Here is a 13,252-nt window from a genome sequence, read left to right on the forward strand (position 1 = left end):
CTTCCTTCCTTCCTTCCTTCCTTCCTTCCTTCCTTCCTTCCTTCCTTTTGGGTATACAAAGAAATAATCCTTCCTAAAGGACTCAAAGTACTCAGGTTCTAGGAAATTGGAGGAACAAGTTATATACAGATAAGTAACTACAAAATAAATACAAAGCCATTCCTGGATATCAGAAAAGGCTAACAACTGCCTGACTCTGGGAAGTCCTCTTATAGGAGGTGGCCCTGAACCACCTCTGAGGCTAAAGGATGAAGAGGGAGAGCATTCTTAGCATTCCAGGACTACCTATGTAAAGCTGATGAGAAGGGAGATGGAATCTCTGACTCTCTTTATCTCCTCAGGTGGGAGAACACCACCTCTGTTGGTCTTCTAGAATTCAGTTCAGTTCAAAAGTCATTTGTTCAGGGCATCTTGCATACAGGAAAGTGGTGTTGGAGGCAGATTCCTTGTCTCTCATGTTGGCTGTATATCTAGCTGGCATTGATTTAACTGCCTTTGTTATAGAATGATTTGCTATAGGGACTTAGAGAAAATCAGGGTCCATAATAATTTATTATTGTTGTTATTACTATTATTATCATAATTATCACTTTTATCCCTTTCTGGTCTTTTTTCAACAGTGTTCAAATAGAAGTAGCTTGAGGATAAGTTGATACCCCACTATTGTTCTTTCACATTAACATTCTGTGCACTATTACGGAAGTGCATAAAACAATTACTTTTTGTCATTGAAGAAGAATATTGGGATGTAAGTTCATATTTTGTAGATTCATTGAAGGTATCTCATAGACAACTCCAGTGGCAGACGAGACAGCAGAGATATAATGGTTCTTGTTCTGTTCCAGTTAGTTTCAATTTCTTCTGTCAATTTTCTATATTTTGAAGAATTTTATTTCCATGTACTTGGGAGATTATGAATATTGAGCTTTGTTTTTGTTTAGTCATTTTGGTCATGTCCAACTCTTTGTGACCTCCTTTGGGGTTTTCATGGCAAAGATACTGGGGTGGTTTGCCATCTCCTGCTCCAGTTCATTTTACAGATAAGGAAACTGAGGCAAACAGGGTTAAATAACTTGCCCAGGGTCATGCAGCTAGTAGGTGCCTGAGGCTGGATTTGAACTCAGGTTCTCCTGATTCCAGGACCAGAACTCTATCCACTGTATCACCTAGCCATCCATACTGAGTATGGATACATCTATTAAGAATATTGTTTCAAAAATTGTTATAGATCTGGGGTAGCCAGGTAGCACAGCGAGTAAAAGCACTGGCTCCAGTGTCAGGATGACCTGGGGATCAAATCTGGGCTCCGATACTCAGCACCACACCCAGAAATAACTGGCCGTGTAACCTTGAGCAAGTTACTTAAGCCCGATTGCTTTAAAAAAAATTGTTATAGATCTATGTTATGTCTAAAAGTTTGTGAGCAACAATTTTCACTGTAATGATACTCCAGTATAATTCAGTTTATTTGTTGGAATTCTTAAAGATGATAGTAATGATGATTATGATGATACATTAGTTGGAAAATAAGGATAGAATGCTAGTTGGCATAGCAGATAGACTGCCAACCTGGAGTCAGGAGGACCTGAATTCAAATCTGGCCTCAGATGTTTACTAACTGTATGAAAATCACTTAACCCTATTTGCCTCAGTTTCTTCAGCTATAAAATGAGCTGGAGAAGAAAATGGCAAACTACTCCAGCAACTTTTCCAAGGAAACCCCAAATGGGGTCATGAAGAGTTGGACACAACTTGTTGACAAAGCAAGAAAAAGAATGGAGTAAGTATACATATGATAATTTCAATTTGAAGGTGTATCCAGCTCATGGGCAGGAAGTTTAAAGCCTTTATTTTATATCTTATTCCATGTTTTTTTACAGACATGTTCACTTGACTTTTTTTTTCAAAAATCTTTTTAGGGCATTCCTATGTCAAAAAAAAGTTGCACAAATCCAGGTAAATATCATTTTATTGAACTCCTTGTGCTCTGTACATTTTCAGTGCTCTCTTGTTTCCATACCTTTGCTTGGAATATCCTTCCTCTCCTCCTAGCTCCTAATTCTATCTTTTGAAATCTTACCCTTCCTTCAAGATACAGCTTATGTACTACTTCCTATAGGACATATTCTATGATCTTTTTTTTCTGTTCCCACTCTCTTCTCCCACTCCAAGGTTAAAAATAATTTTTCATTTTTTTTTACATAGTACCATGTCCTAGTCTCATACATTCCATGCCAAAAGATAATCAGTACAGATTTGTGTAAATGCCATATTCCCTTTGCTAGAGCTTAGGTTCTGAAAAGGCAGTAATCATGTTTTTAATTACATTTGTATCTCCTCCATCACCAAGCACAGTACTTTGTATATGATAGTTGCTTAATAAGTAATTGTTGAATGAATGAATAAAAATAAATGTAGAATGAATCTCAGTCCAATCTTATGCATTTAAAAATCACATATTAATCCTACATAGCATTCTATTCCCAAGCTTACATATTTATCCATAACCTCTCTCAACTTTATTCCAGTTTTGTATTTACAACAGTATACCAATGTGTACCAGAAAAGGGTGATGGGAGGTGGGGAGGTAGAGTAGGGGAACAAGCATTTATTAAACACCTGCATAGTATTTCCTTCCCTTCTACTCTGAGGTGGGCATAATACCAAGCTCTGTAAAAATATTCTCTCATTTGATTCTCATTATAACCCTAGGAAGTAGGTGCTATTATTATCTCCACTTTACAATTGAGGAAACTGAGGTAGACAGAGGTTAAGTGACTTGCCCAGGATCATGTAACTAGTAATGGTCTGAGGCCTGATCAAGTCTTTCTGACTTGAGGCTATCTCCTGCACTTACTGGCTAACTGCCTCAGAAAATCTTCACTTGTTTATACCCTTACCTTAAACTCAATATCTCCAAAACAGATTTCATCCTCTTCCCTTCCATGCTTTTCAACTCCAAATCATGCCTTCCTCCCAGCTGCCCCAGGAGAATCACCATTTTCCCAGTCTCCCAGGCAGAAAACTTTTGGAGTCATTTTTAATTCTTTCATGTTTTAATTCTTTATCCCTTCTATCAATACCCAAGAAATCAGATTTTTTTTCCCTTTAAAATATCTCAATTGTCTCTTCTCTAGTTCCATTTTTACCACTCGAAGCTCTTAAATTTCACATCACATCTGCATTATTAAACTGCATAGATAGGTTTTAAAACTATATTTTTATGTCATTCCCTTGCTTAATGACCTAGATTGTCTTTCTATTGCCAGCTGCCTGCATCAAGTTCAAATTCCTGTGCCTGGTTTCCAAATGTCTCTGCAATCGATTCTACCCCTCCCAGTTTATTTCCCATTACTTGTCTAAACTTGGAATCTTTGTTCTAGTCATATCTGTCTTCTTAATGTTCCGACCATAAGCAATATTTGTGTTTGTCTCTCTGCTTTTGCTCAAACTGCTCCCCCAGCTTCCCCTATCCAGATGCTATTTAACCTTTAATGGCCATGAAGGAAGGCAGGGCCTATTGTGTGTACTTTTTAATTATGTTCCATTATACCTAGAAGCAGAGTGGCATAGCAGGTAGAAGACTAACTTTGGAGTCAGAAAGATGTGGGTTAAAGTCCTGCCTCTGGTACATCCTAGGTGTGTGACCATAGTCCAATCACCTAAACTCTCTGGGCCTCAGTTTCCTTATTTGTAAAATGAAGGGGTTGAACAAGATGGTCTCTTAGGTTCCTTCAAGCTCTAGCTTTGTGATGCTATAATATTCCTCTTGCCAATTCTCTAATGTTCCATCTCTCTGGCCAAAACTACTATCTACCTTGAGGAGTTTGACCTTGACTTCATTTTGAAAAGAAAATTCATGGCCTACCTTCCCCTTGTTGAGTTAGTGGTGGAATCACTATCACGTATATCAAAAGTGTCACACGATTTGCCCCAATTGCACATGGTCTACAATATACTCATTTGGCCTAATCAGATTAAAATGTAATGAGAAAACATTAATGAAATGAGTAAAAGTACAATAAAACATAGATTTTAAAGATAAGTCAATATGTGAACCATAGGGACCCTCATATACGGATTAGTGGCCCCTATTTATGTTTAAGTTTGGCATTATCAGAGCACATGAATGTGACAAAGAGATACTTGATTAAATTTCTGCAATATAGAACTGACTGGTTCCTCATGACCAGTAATAGATGCCATGGCCAAGGAAGGTAGCATAGCAGTCACTTAAAAATGGCTGTTGAATGAATGAATGAATGAATGAATGAATGAATGAATGAATCACTGACTCACACAGGAATAGAATCTTGAATTTTAGCCTTCTTAGCACAAGTAAATTAAACTCCTAGAAAAATCAGACTGGGAAGGGAGGCAGTTGAGGGAAGTCATTTCCATTCCAGTGGAATCATCTATATGATGGAAATTCACAAGAGCCTATACCCCTATAAAAATTCTTCTCCACACACTTGGTTAAAGCTTTATTCCTTTAGCTTAATGTTTCCTTTCTAATTAAAGTCAATTCAACAGGCATGTATGAGATGATGACCATGTACCAGGTACTGAGCTAAGTCCTAGAGAAACAAATACAAGGAAAAAGATTATCCCTACCCTCAAAAAGTTTACATTCTATTGGAGAAAGATGACACATAAAAGGGAGATGAAAAAAAGGGAATGGGGGAGGGGGGAAGTCCCTGCACTAGGGTATGGACAGGGTGGCAAATTCCAGAGAGTCAAGAAATGGGGATAGGGAAGGAATAAAAGGTGGTTGACCTGGACCCCTCCTCAAAATGGAGATTCTAGGAGGAACTCAACTAATGGAAGAAAGGACAGGAAGGGGGGGTGAAAGTTGGTTGGGGGTGGGGTAAGGAGTAAGGCAGCAGAGGCATGGTTCTAAAATTTAGAGAACTGAAAGTTAAAATTCAAAAGCCCCTGGTAGACTATCTTTGAGCTGCTACCATTCATCTATACCTTAGAATCTAAGAACAAGTTTTGATGGAAGCTTGGTGGGACATATATCACAAGGCAAGACAAGCTATCACTGGGGTAGACTTGGGGACAGAGGCCTAGAAGTGGGGACTGACTAGACTAACTTCACAGTTTTTCATGGAGCATTAATTAATCTATGAGATTTTTGTTTTTATTTTTGCTTCTTCCTTTGGGCAGGTCACAGACTCTAAGGATTAAAAATGACCTCAGGAACTATCTAATACAATTTTCATCTGAGCAGAAATTCTATCTATAATGTTCTGGCCTTCACCTGAAGACCTTTAGTGATGGCGGAGTCCCCTATCATCCCAAGCAGCCCATTTTCCTCAGGAGCAACTTGACATGTAAAGAAAGGTTTTTCTTAAATAGAATGAAAACGGCCTCTGAAGCTCTGCATGGCCCCTAGTTCTGCTCTCCAAGATCAAACATAACAAGCCAAATCTATCTTCCACATGATAACCTTTTAAATATTTAAAGATGGCTATCACGTCCCTTCTGTGAATCATTGATCCAAGTCTAAGATGGCATGATGGGCCACAGTGCTGGTGTGAGCAAGGTTGCCCCACCCTCTCACTTGTTCCTTCTCTTCTATAGGCTGAAAGCTACTCTTTCTAATCTAGTTCCTCCCCTTTGGGAGAGAATTTTCCCCCCAAACTCTACTGAGGAAAACAATGGGAAGGAAAAAAAAGTTATGACATTCCCTTTTAATGGCTGGCAGCTAATCACAGACTCTTCCACTCAACCTATTCAAATAGTGGTTCTCAAGTGTTTTGTCTCAGGATTCTTTTAGATGCTTAAAAATGATTGAGGATACCTTTCCCCCTCTCTCCTCCCTGTCCCCAAAAGGGCTTTTGCTTATTTAGTTTAGATCTCCAGGTCCATATTAGAAATCAAAATATATCAGTATCATTATGAAAATAGTTTTAACCTTGTAGACCTCCTGAAAGGGTCTCAGGGACCCCCAAGGGTCATTGGATCACTCTTTGGGAACCACTGCCCAAGAAGACTCTGGATAGGTGTTCCCCCTGCTTTCTACTTTGAGATGGTATAAAAATGAATTAGGGCAGTTAGGTGGTGCAGTGGTTAGATTGCCAGACCCAGAGTCAGGAAGACTCATTTTCTTGAGTTCAAATCTGGCCTCAGACACTTACTAGCTGTGTGACCCTGGGCAAATTTCTTCATTCTGTTTGCCTCAGTTTCCTCATCTGTAAAATGAACTGAAGAAAGAAATGGCAAACCACTCCAATATCTTTGCCAAGAAAACCCCAAATGGGGTCATAAAGTCAGACATGACTGAACAACAACAACAAAAATGAATGAATAATAGAATCGTTGCTGTTCTTACTCTAAGCCCCTAGGCAGGAAATCATACCCTGGCAAAATTTGCTACAGTTGTAAATCTATTTATCCTTCCAAATAATAGATGCTCTCTTCTTGTTTGTCTCTACTACATTTGTGTAGTCACATCCATGGGCTAGCAATGCAATGGTTAATTATGATCATCGTAATAGCTGTAAAGCTATAATAGCTGAGAAGTAAACAGAAGGGCTGACTGGCTTTTTAGAAGCAGAGCTAAATTCTGAGAAACTGGCACATAACCTTTAAGAAGAGGAGGATAGGAAGGCAAAGACAGGAATGAAAGCTCAGTATCAAGAGTGCTAATGGGCTCCACTAATTCAGGACCTTCTCAATCTCCATTTCACTGTTCAATGGTACATCCCTCATCATGGAATCTTGGCATCTACTCCTCATGGCAAAAACCTTCTTCTTTTGTCTTCTCCAGGCCTGCTTTTCCTCTTGGTCACTGCTAGCCCACTTCTTCCTTGTGATACAAACTCTCCTCATGTGGCTTCTGCTTTCCCAATCCATTAATATGACAAAGGCTAGTTTGTTGGCCAAAGTCTAGCCCTGCCAGTCACGAGGTTAGCACAACTCCCTGGGAACTCTGCAAGGACTCTGGTCTTGAGGTCCCTTACCTGGTCACTACCTCAAGATGTGCCCTTGTCAATATCTTCCCCAAACTGAGTGCCATACTTCATTGTTGTGAGACCAGGGCAGAGTTTTAGGGGATTACTGGACTATTAGGTTTAGAACCATAAATGACCTTAGTTAGTGATTAATTCAATTTTGCAAGTATCTCTTAACCTTCCACTACTGTGCTGGGTGCTGAGAATACAAAGACAAAATGAAAAATAAAAGCTGTTGTCCTTCAGCAGCCTACATTTTGCTGGGGATGATACAATATTTACATTTATACAGCTCAGTCTATAGAATGAAATTTTAGGAGGAAGAGATCTTTAATGACTAAGGTCATTGGATTATGGATTTAGAGTTTGAAGGGATCTTAGAAATCTCTTAGTCCAACCTATTTTTTTTTACAGATGGCAAAACAGTGCCAGCATTTTGAAGGGATTTGTCCAGGGATTTGTCTATAGCTAGAATATATAGAAGTGAACCCATTGAATCTAGAACTTTCTAAGTCCATCCTTGGGTCCATGATGCCCCACTTTTTTTTTTCCTTTGTGGTTTACAAAACACTTTGAATCAATTTATAGCTGAAAGATATGTTGCAAGTTAACTGGTCCACCTCATTCATTTTTACAGGTGAGGAAATCGAGTCTCACAGAGGGGAAATTCTTGCCCAGGGTCACACAGGTAGCAACGGACAGTACCAGGAATCCATGCTAGGTCCAAAGACTCCAAATCCTGTCTTCCTGCCACTGCACCTGCTGCTTCCCAGGAAGATCAGGAAAGTCTTTCCATAGCAGTGGCATCTGGGTTGAATTATGAAGGAAGCTAAGAATTCTAAAAAGTTGAAGTTAGAGAGAATGCACTTATAAGAGACAGACAGGGCACTAAGATAAGAGATGTAATGATTTCATGAAGCTTAGAGGGAGACAACATGAACTTTTTAAAGCATATACAAAGCAAACACAAGGAAATTTTGTAAAGAAAGTTGTGCCAAAAAAAGTCAATGAGGGGTCAACTGAGATTAGATAAAATATATGTGTAAGCTACCCAGTCACCATAATTGTATGACTTATTCCAGAAGAATTCAACAGCACATGAAAGCAAGAACAGAGGAGGTGGATTTGGGTTTGGCAAAGAATGAGTGAATGGTGATAGGACAAAGGATCATTTGATAAGTCTATGCTTATATTTGTGAAATTTAAGATTGGGCAGCTAGGTGGTTCCGTGGATAGAATGCTGAGCCTGGGGTCAGGAAGATTCATCTTCTTGAGTACAAATCCAGGCTTGGACATTTCCTAATTGCGTGACCCTGGGTAAGTTACTTAACCCTGTTTGCCTCAGTTTCTTCATCTGTAAAATGAGTTGGAGAAGGAAATGGCAAACTACTTTAATACCTTTGCCAAGAAAACCCCAAATAGGGTCGTGAAGAATCAGACATGACTGAAAAACAACTGAAAAGTCTAAGATTGCAAGAGCTAATATTCTCTTGATTCATATTTATCTTTTGCATTAAGAACATCTATAAAATGGGTAAATCAGGTTATCTCTAATATCACTTCCTGCCCTAAAAGGCTATGATTCTAGACTTTAAGAAATCATGAAAATGGCAATGACAATGGCAAAATTTGAATTAATGATCTAGGGAGTCAGACCCAAACTTACAATATTGAACTGTTTAGCTTCTTTTTCTTTTAACTGACAGACTAAGGTTGAAAGCTTATTATTCCATTCTTTAAATGTGTTTCCTTAATTCTATACTAGATATAAAGGTCTTGGGACCCATTGCTGACATTTGTTTATTTTTCCATTTCTCTAGTGTAATCTCCATGTCAAATCCACTCCCCGAAGACCCAAGAAATATAGCAGTAGAGAGATTGCAAACTGAAGAAAACATCTATACCATAGAAGAGAATATTTATGAAATTCAGGATGAATATGAATATTCAACAATAGCATCATGATCTTTACAAACCAGAAATAACTCTAATGCTGTCCTCACTTGTCTTATTTCAAACCCGCTGATCAACCTTAAGTGACCATGCCATCCCACTCCTCAAACATCTTTAATTGGTCCCTATTTTATATAGAGTAAATAAAAATTCTTAAGTCTAGAATTTAAGCCCCCCACAGTCAGGCTCCAATCTACCTTTACAAAAGTATTTCACATTTTCCCCCATCATGTACTCTCCATTTCAGTCACACTGGTCTACCAGCTGTTCCCTGACTGTGACATTCTACCTACCATCTCTGCATCTGTGCATCAGATGTCCATCTTCTGTGCCTGGAATGTATAGAGAACTTCATTTCCTAAGGCTAGACTCCCATGTCACTTCCTCTCTCAAGCTTTCTCTGATCCCCTCCCAACTTTCCCTTATTCTTATTCCCCAATATGAGTGCTTTCTGCCCTCTCAGATGATCTCATTTTAACTTATCTGTGCATGCATCATAGTCCTTAGCAGAATATAAACCCTTTAAGGGCAAGGGTCTGTTTGTGTTTTGTTTTATGTTTCTTTATGTTTTTATGTTTTATGTTTATAGATATAGCACTGTACCTTGTATATAGTAGGTATTTAATACATTTTATAAAAATTGAGTTGAATTGGCAGGAAAGCATGTAACAACAGAGCATCATGGAAGCAGAAAATTCATCTGAGGAGAAACCTGTGCATGGTAGATACACTGTCTGTTAGAACAGTGGGTTATAGGAAAAAATCTCCTTATTTTATATGAAGTTAGCTTTATATGAATGAGGCTTAACATTTTCAGTACTTAACACAATGGGTGGCTAGATGGTACAATGGATAGGGTGCTAGGCCTAGAGTCAGGAAGACTCATCTTCCTGAGTTCAAATCCAGACTCAGATACTTCCTAACTGTGTGACCCTGGGCAAATCAGTTAACCCTGTTTGCCTTAGTTTTCTGATTTTTAAAATGAACTGGAGAAGAAAATGGCAAAGTACTCCAGTATCTTTTCCAAGAAAACCCCAAATGGGGTCACAAAGAGTCAGACATGACAGAAAAATGACTCAACAACAAAGCTTAATGCAATGAGACAATCAAAATTTTCCTATTAAATCTAAAAACTCTTTGATATTTTCATTCCTTTCTCTTCTGCAACACATTTTCCACTCAGACCATAGCTCTTGCCTTGTAGATGAAAGTCAATGTTAATGACAATGACACACTCATGGCACTACAGTTTATGGAATTAGAATGGTCTGACAGAAAATCACATCCTGGGTCATTGCCCTCTGTTGAACTGGGAGCCAGGTGGTCTGGAGCATGGAATTCATGAAGTATAGTGTTGGTTCAGAGGGGCAGCTAAGTAGCACAGCGGACAGAGTGCTGAGCCTGGAGTCAGGAAGGCCTGAGTTCAAATACAGCCTCAGATACTTATTAGCCTATGAGTCTAGGCAAGCCACTTAACCTCTGCCTCAGTTTCCTCATCTGTAAAATGGGGATAATAATAGCACCTACCTCCCATGGTTTGGGGGAGGATAAAATGTGGCAATAATTGTAAAATGCTTAGCACAGCACTTGGCACATATACATGCCTTATAAATGCTAGCTATTTTACTATTATTATTATTATTGTTACTGGTCACAGGTTTCCCTCAGTGTTATGCTAGTTTTAAAGAATGGGAAAACTCTGTTTCATGGTCACACAGCTCCCAAATCAGCCAAGTTTATCACAAATACAAGCTGTTAGTTCTTAGGTGATCTTTGGTGGAGATTGTGGGTGATTCAAGCACAGCTTGAATGTGTCTGGAACAATTCCAAGCATATAATCCCAATTAATTTTCAACTAGTGGTACCATCTTTATATAGAAAATCCTTCACTCTCTAGTAATAATTCTTATAAAAGAATTTCAAGCTTGGATAAGTCACAAAAGAACACTGCATCTGATGTCTGAAGACCTTTCTTAGAACCTTGGCTCTACAACTTAACTTCTTGAGTGACTTGGGGTAAATTTTTTAGCCTTCCTTGATTTCAATTTTCTTGTTGGTAAAATGAGGGGTGAATTAGATTGCGTCAAGCTGAAATCTGAAACATCCATCCCTTGCTTTCAGTTGTGCCTTCAAAGATCAAACAGGATGAATCTAATCCCTCTCCTTTATAAGTCAACAAGCCATATAAGAATCATTCAAATAATTGAAGACACCTCTTAGGTCTTTAGTCTTGTCTCAAGTCCAGACGGTAATATGAAGTAGATTATCAGTACTAACTTTGAGGGTTACTTGTAAATAAAATGCTTTGTAAATTGTAAATCTTAATGAGAATGTACTTTGTTATTATGAGGCAACACAAAGATCTCTGTGAATAAAAGACGTGGTTAAATCCCGATTATCACACTTAGCTGGGCATTGGGGGCAAGTGACAGTTCCTTGAGCTTCGATTTTTCTGATTTGAAAAAGGAGTAGTATGTAATATTTACACTACCTACTTTTCAGGATCATTCTGAGGAAAGTTCCTTGTAAAGTCCACAAGGAGCACCATATGACTCCTATGACACTATAGATCATTTATCTAGAGTTGGAAAGGACCTCTGAGACTATCTTCTTCCTTTCACAGTGAAGGAAACTGAGGCCCAGAGAAGCTTAGTGACTTGCCCTAAGTCCTATGGGCAGTATGTAAGAGAGTCAGGATTTGAACTCCAGCCTTCTGACTCCAAATGCCAACTTCTTTCTAGTGTATCATACTGCCTCCAAGCATGCTGTTGTTATCACCACTGTCCTTCCCTTCACTGGGATGTGTAATCTGTGCCTCACTGTCAAATATATTGGCCAAATTCAAGATGGCCAGCCTGAAAGAGAGATCAGGGTAGCTCCCAGAGAACTACAATGTGTATCTTGCTCCATCTTATGAATTAGTGGCCTGAGATTTCTCCTATGGAAATATTCTCTTTTACTACACTATCTCTTTTTTTTTTTTAAAAGAACTGGATGAGGATATTTCATTGGAGATGGGACCAAGTTCCATCTTCTCTTGGAGAGAAGACATTGGCATAGAGCCATTTGAGAGGGTCCCCTTGTCATCAGTCACAACTGCCTCTGTGAGCAGGAAAAAAAATCCCTGCTGGAAGATTTTTCTACTGAACAGTTGAAAGTGTGCTATTATGGCTTTTTATCCCAGAGTGCCAAAAACCAACCCAAAGCTCCAATATCAGTTTGCTAATCAGACCAAATTGGCCTTCACTTCTGAACTCCCCCTTCCCAGTTCAGATACACCAGCCCTTATTATTCACTTTGTATTCCTGCCTTTTTCTTTCTTTCTTCTCAAACCCTCTTTTCCAGGGAAAGTATGAGTCAACACAGGCATGTTAGTAGCAGTGACAAGCTTGCTGCTTATCACCTCATGGAAATGTTGCTATCATACAATGAGAGGAAAGAGAATATATCACCAAGAATGAAGATAGATCTCGCATTTGTTTTCAGCAGTCACAATGTCACACCTATGGCATGAAATACATTATTAGCTTATAGACACTTTGAGAAAGCAAAGGAAGAAATAGCAAAAAGGATGCTTTATAAATATGGGCAGAAGTAACATAGGTTTCAGAGCTTTCATAGGGGAAACAACACTCAATTTGGGGTCAGAAGATCTAGTTTAAAATTGTAGCTATTGCTTGATACCCATGATTTGCGCAAGTTACTTCACCCTGAGACTCAGTTTCCTCATCTATAAAGGGAGGAGGTTGAATTAGATGACCTCTATGGTCCCTTCCTGCTCCTTTGAAATTAATAACCCTAGGAGGAGACCTTAAAAGTCATTTATTCCAACCTCTCTTGTTTTATTAGAAACTGAGACCTAGACAAATTAAATTGCCTGCCCAAGGACACAGAGTTAGTAAGAGGTAGAGCTCAGGATTTGATCCTGGCACCTCAAAATCACTCTCTTATTTCTACTGCCATATATTGTTGCATTTCTGGTACAAGATGACAATCATTTGGCAGCTACTAAGCCTACTGAAAGTGAGTCTAGTGGAAGTAGAATAAGAAGAGAGGGTTTAGTAGTGATATAATGGTAAGGATATTTGAAGATCTTCCCTGCTCCTTAATGGGCCTCACTTGGAGCTCAACAAGAGAAGCTTGCTTAGGAGAGGCTTGTTTTTCAAGAAGGCCCACACCTTTTGTTATTTTGTAATTAGGCTGCAGGTCATGAAGGTTGTGATGAGCTCTGACCCTGAAGATGGGTATATATATATATATATATATATCCTCTTGAGGTGAGGTTTTGCTTTGGGGCTCACTTGTGGGAAGAGTTGTATGATTTGACCAGATGAGAGTCT

At 38.9% G+C, this 13,252-nt stretch overlaps 1 protein-coding gene across 7 annotated transcripts in view; it reads left to right on the forward strand.

Moving 5' to 3' along the window:
• Positions 1 to 11,231, forward strand: part of HAVCR2 (hepatitis A virus cellular receptor 2) — a 53,251-nt gene extending 42,020 nt beyond the window's left edge. For 4 of the 7 annotated variants that reach the window (XM_069102499.1, XM_069102497.1, XM_069102498.1 and 1 more), the window contains 2 exons: positions 1,920 to 1,956; positions 8,780 to 11,231. In XM_069102499.1, coding sequence (XP_068958600.1) covers positions 1,920 to 1,956; positions 8,780 to 8,924 — 182 coding nt within the window. In that variant the 3' untranslated portion in view covers positions 8,925 to 11,231. The remainder of the gene's footprint in view (positions 1 to 1,919; positions 1,957 to 8,779) is intronic. The other 3 variants (XM_069102503.1, XM_069102501.1, XM_069102502.1) reach the window with 3 other exon arrangements.
• The last annotated feature ends 2,021 nt before the right edge of the window (positions 11,232 to 13,252 follow it).

This window comes from Petaurus breviceps, unplaced genomic scaffold (genome assembly GCF_028583685.1).
Source record: "Petaurus breviceps papuanus isolate PSGF00001 unplaced genomic scaffold, PetGlider_PUasm1.0 551, whole genome shotgun sequence".
NCBI classification, from domain to species: domain Eukaryota; kingdom Metazoa; phylum Chordata; class Mammalia; order Diprotodontia; family Petauridae; genus Petaurus; species Petaurus breviceps.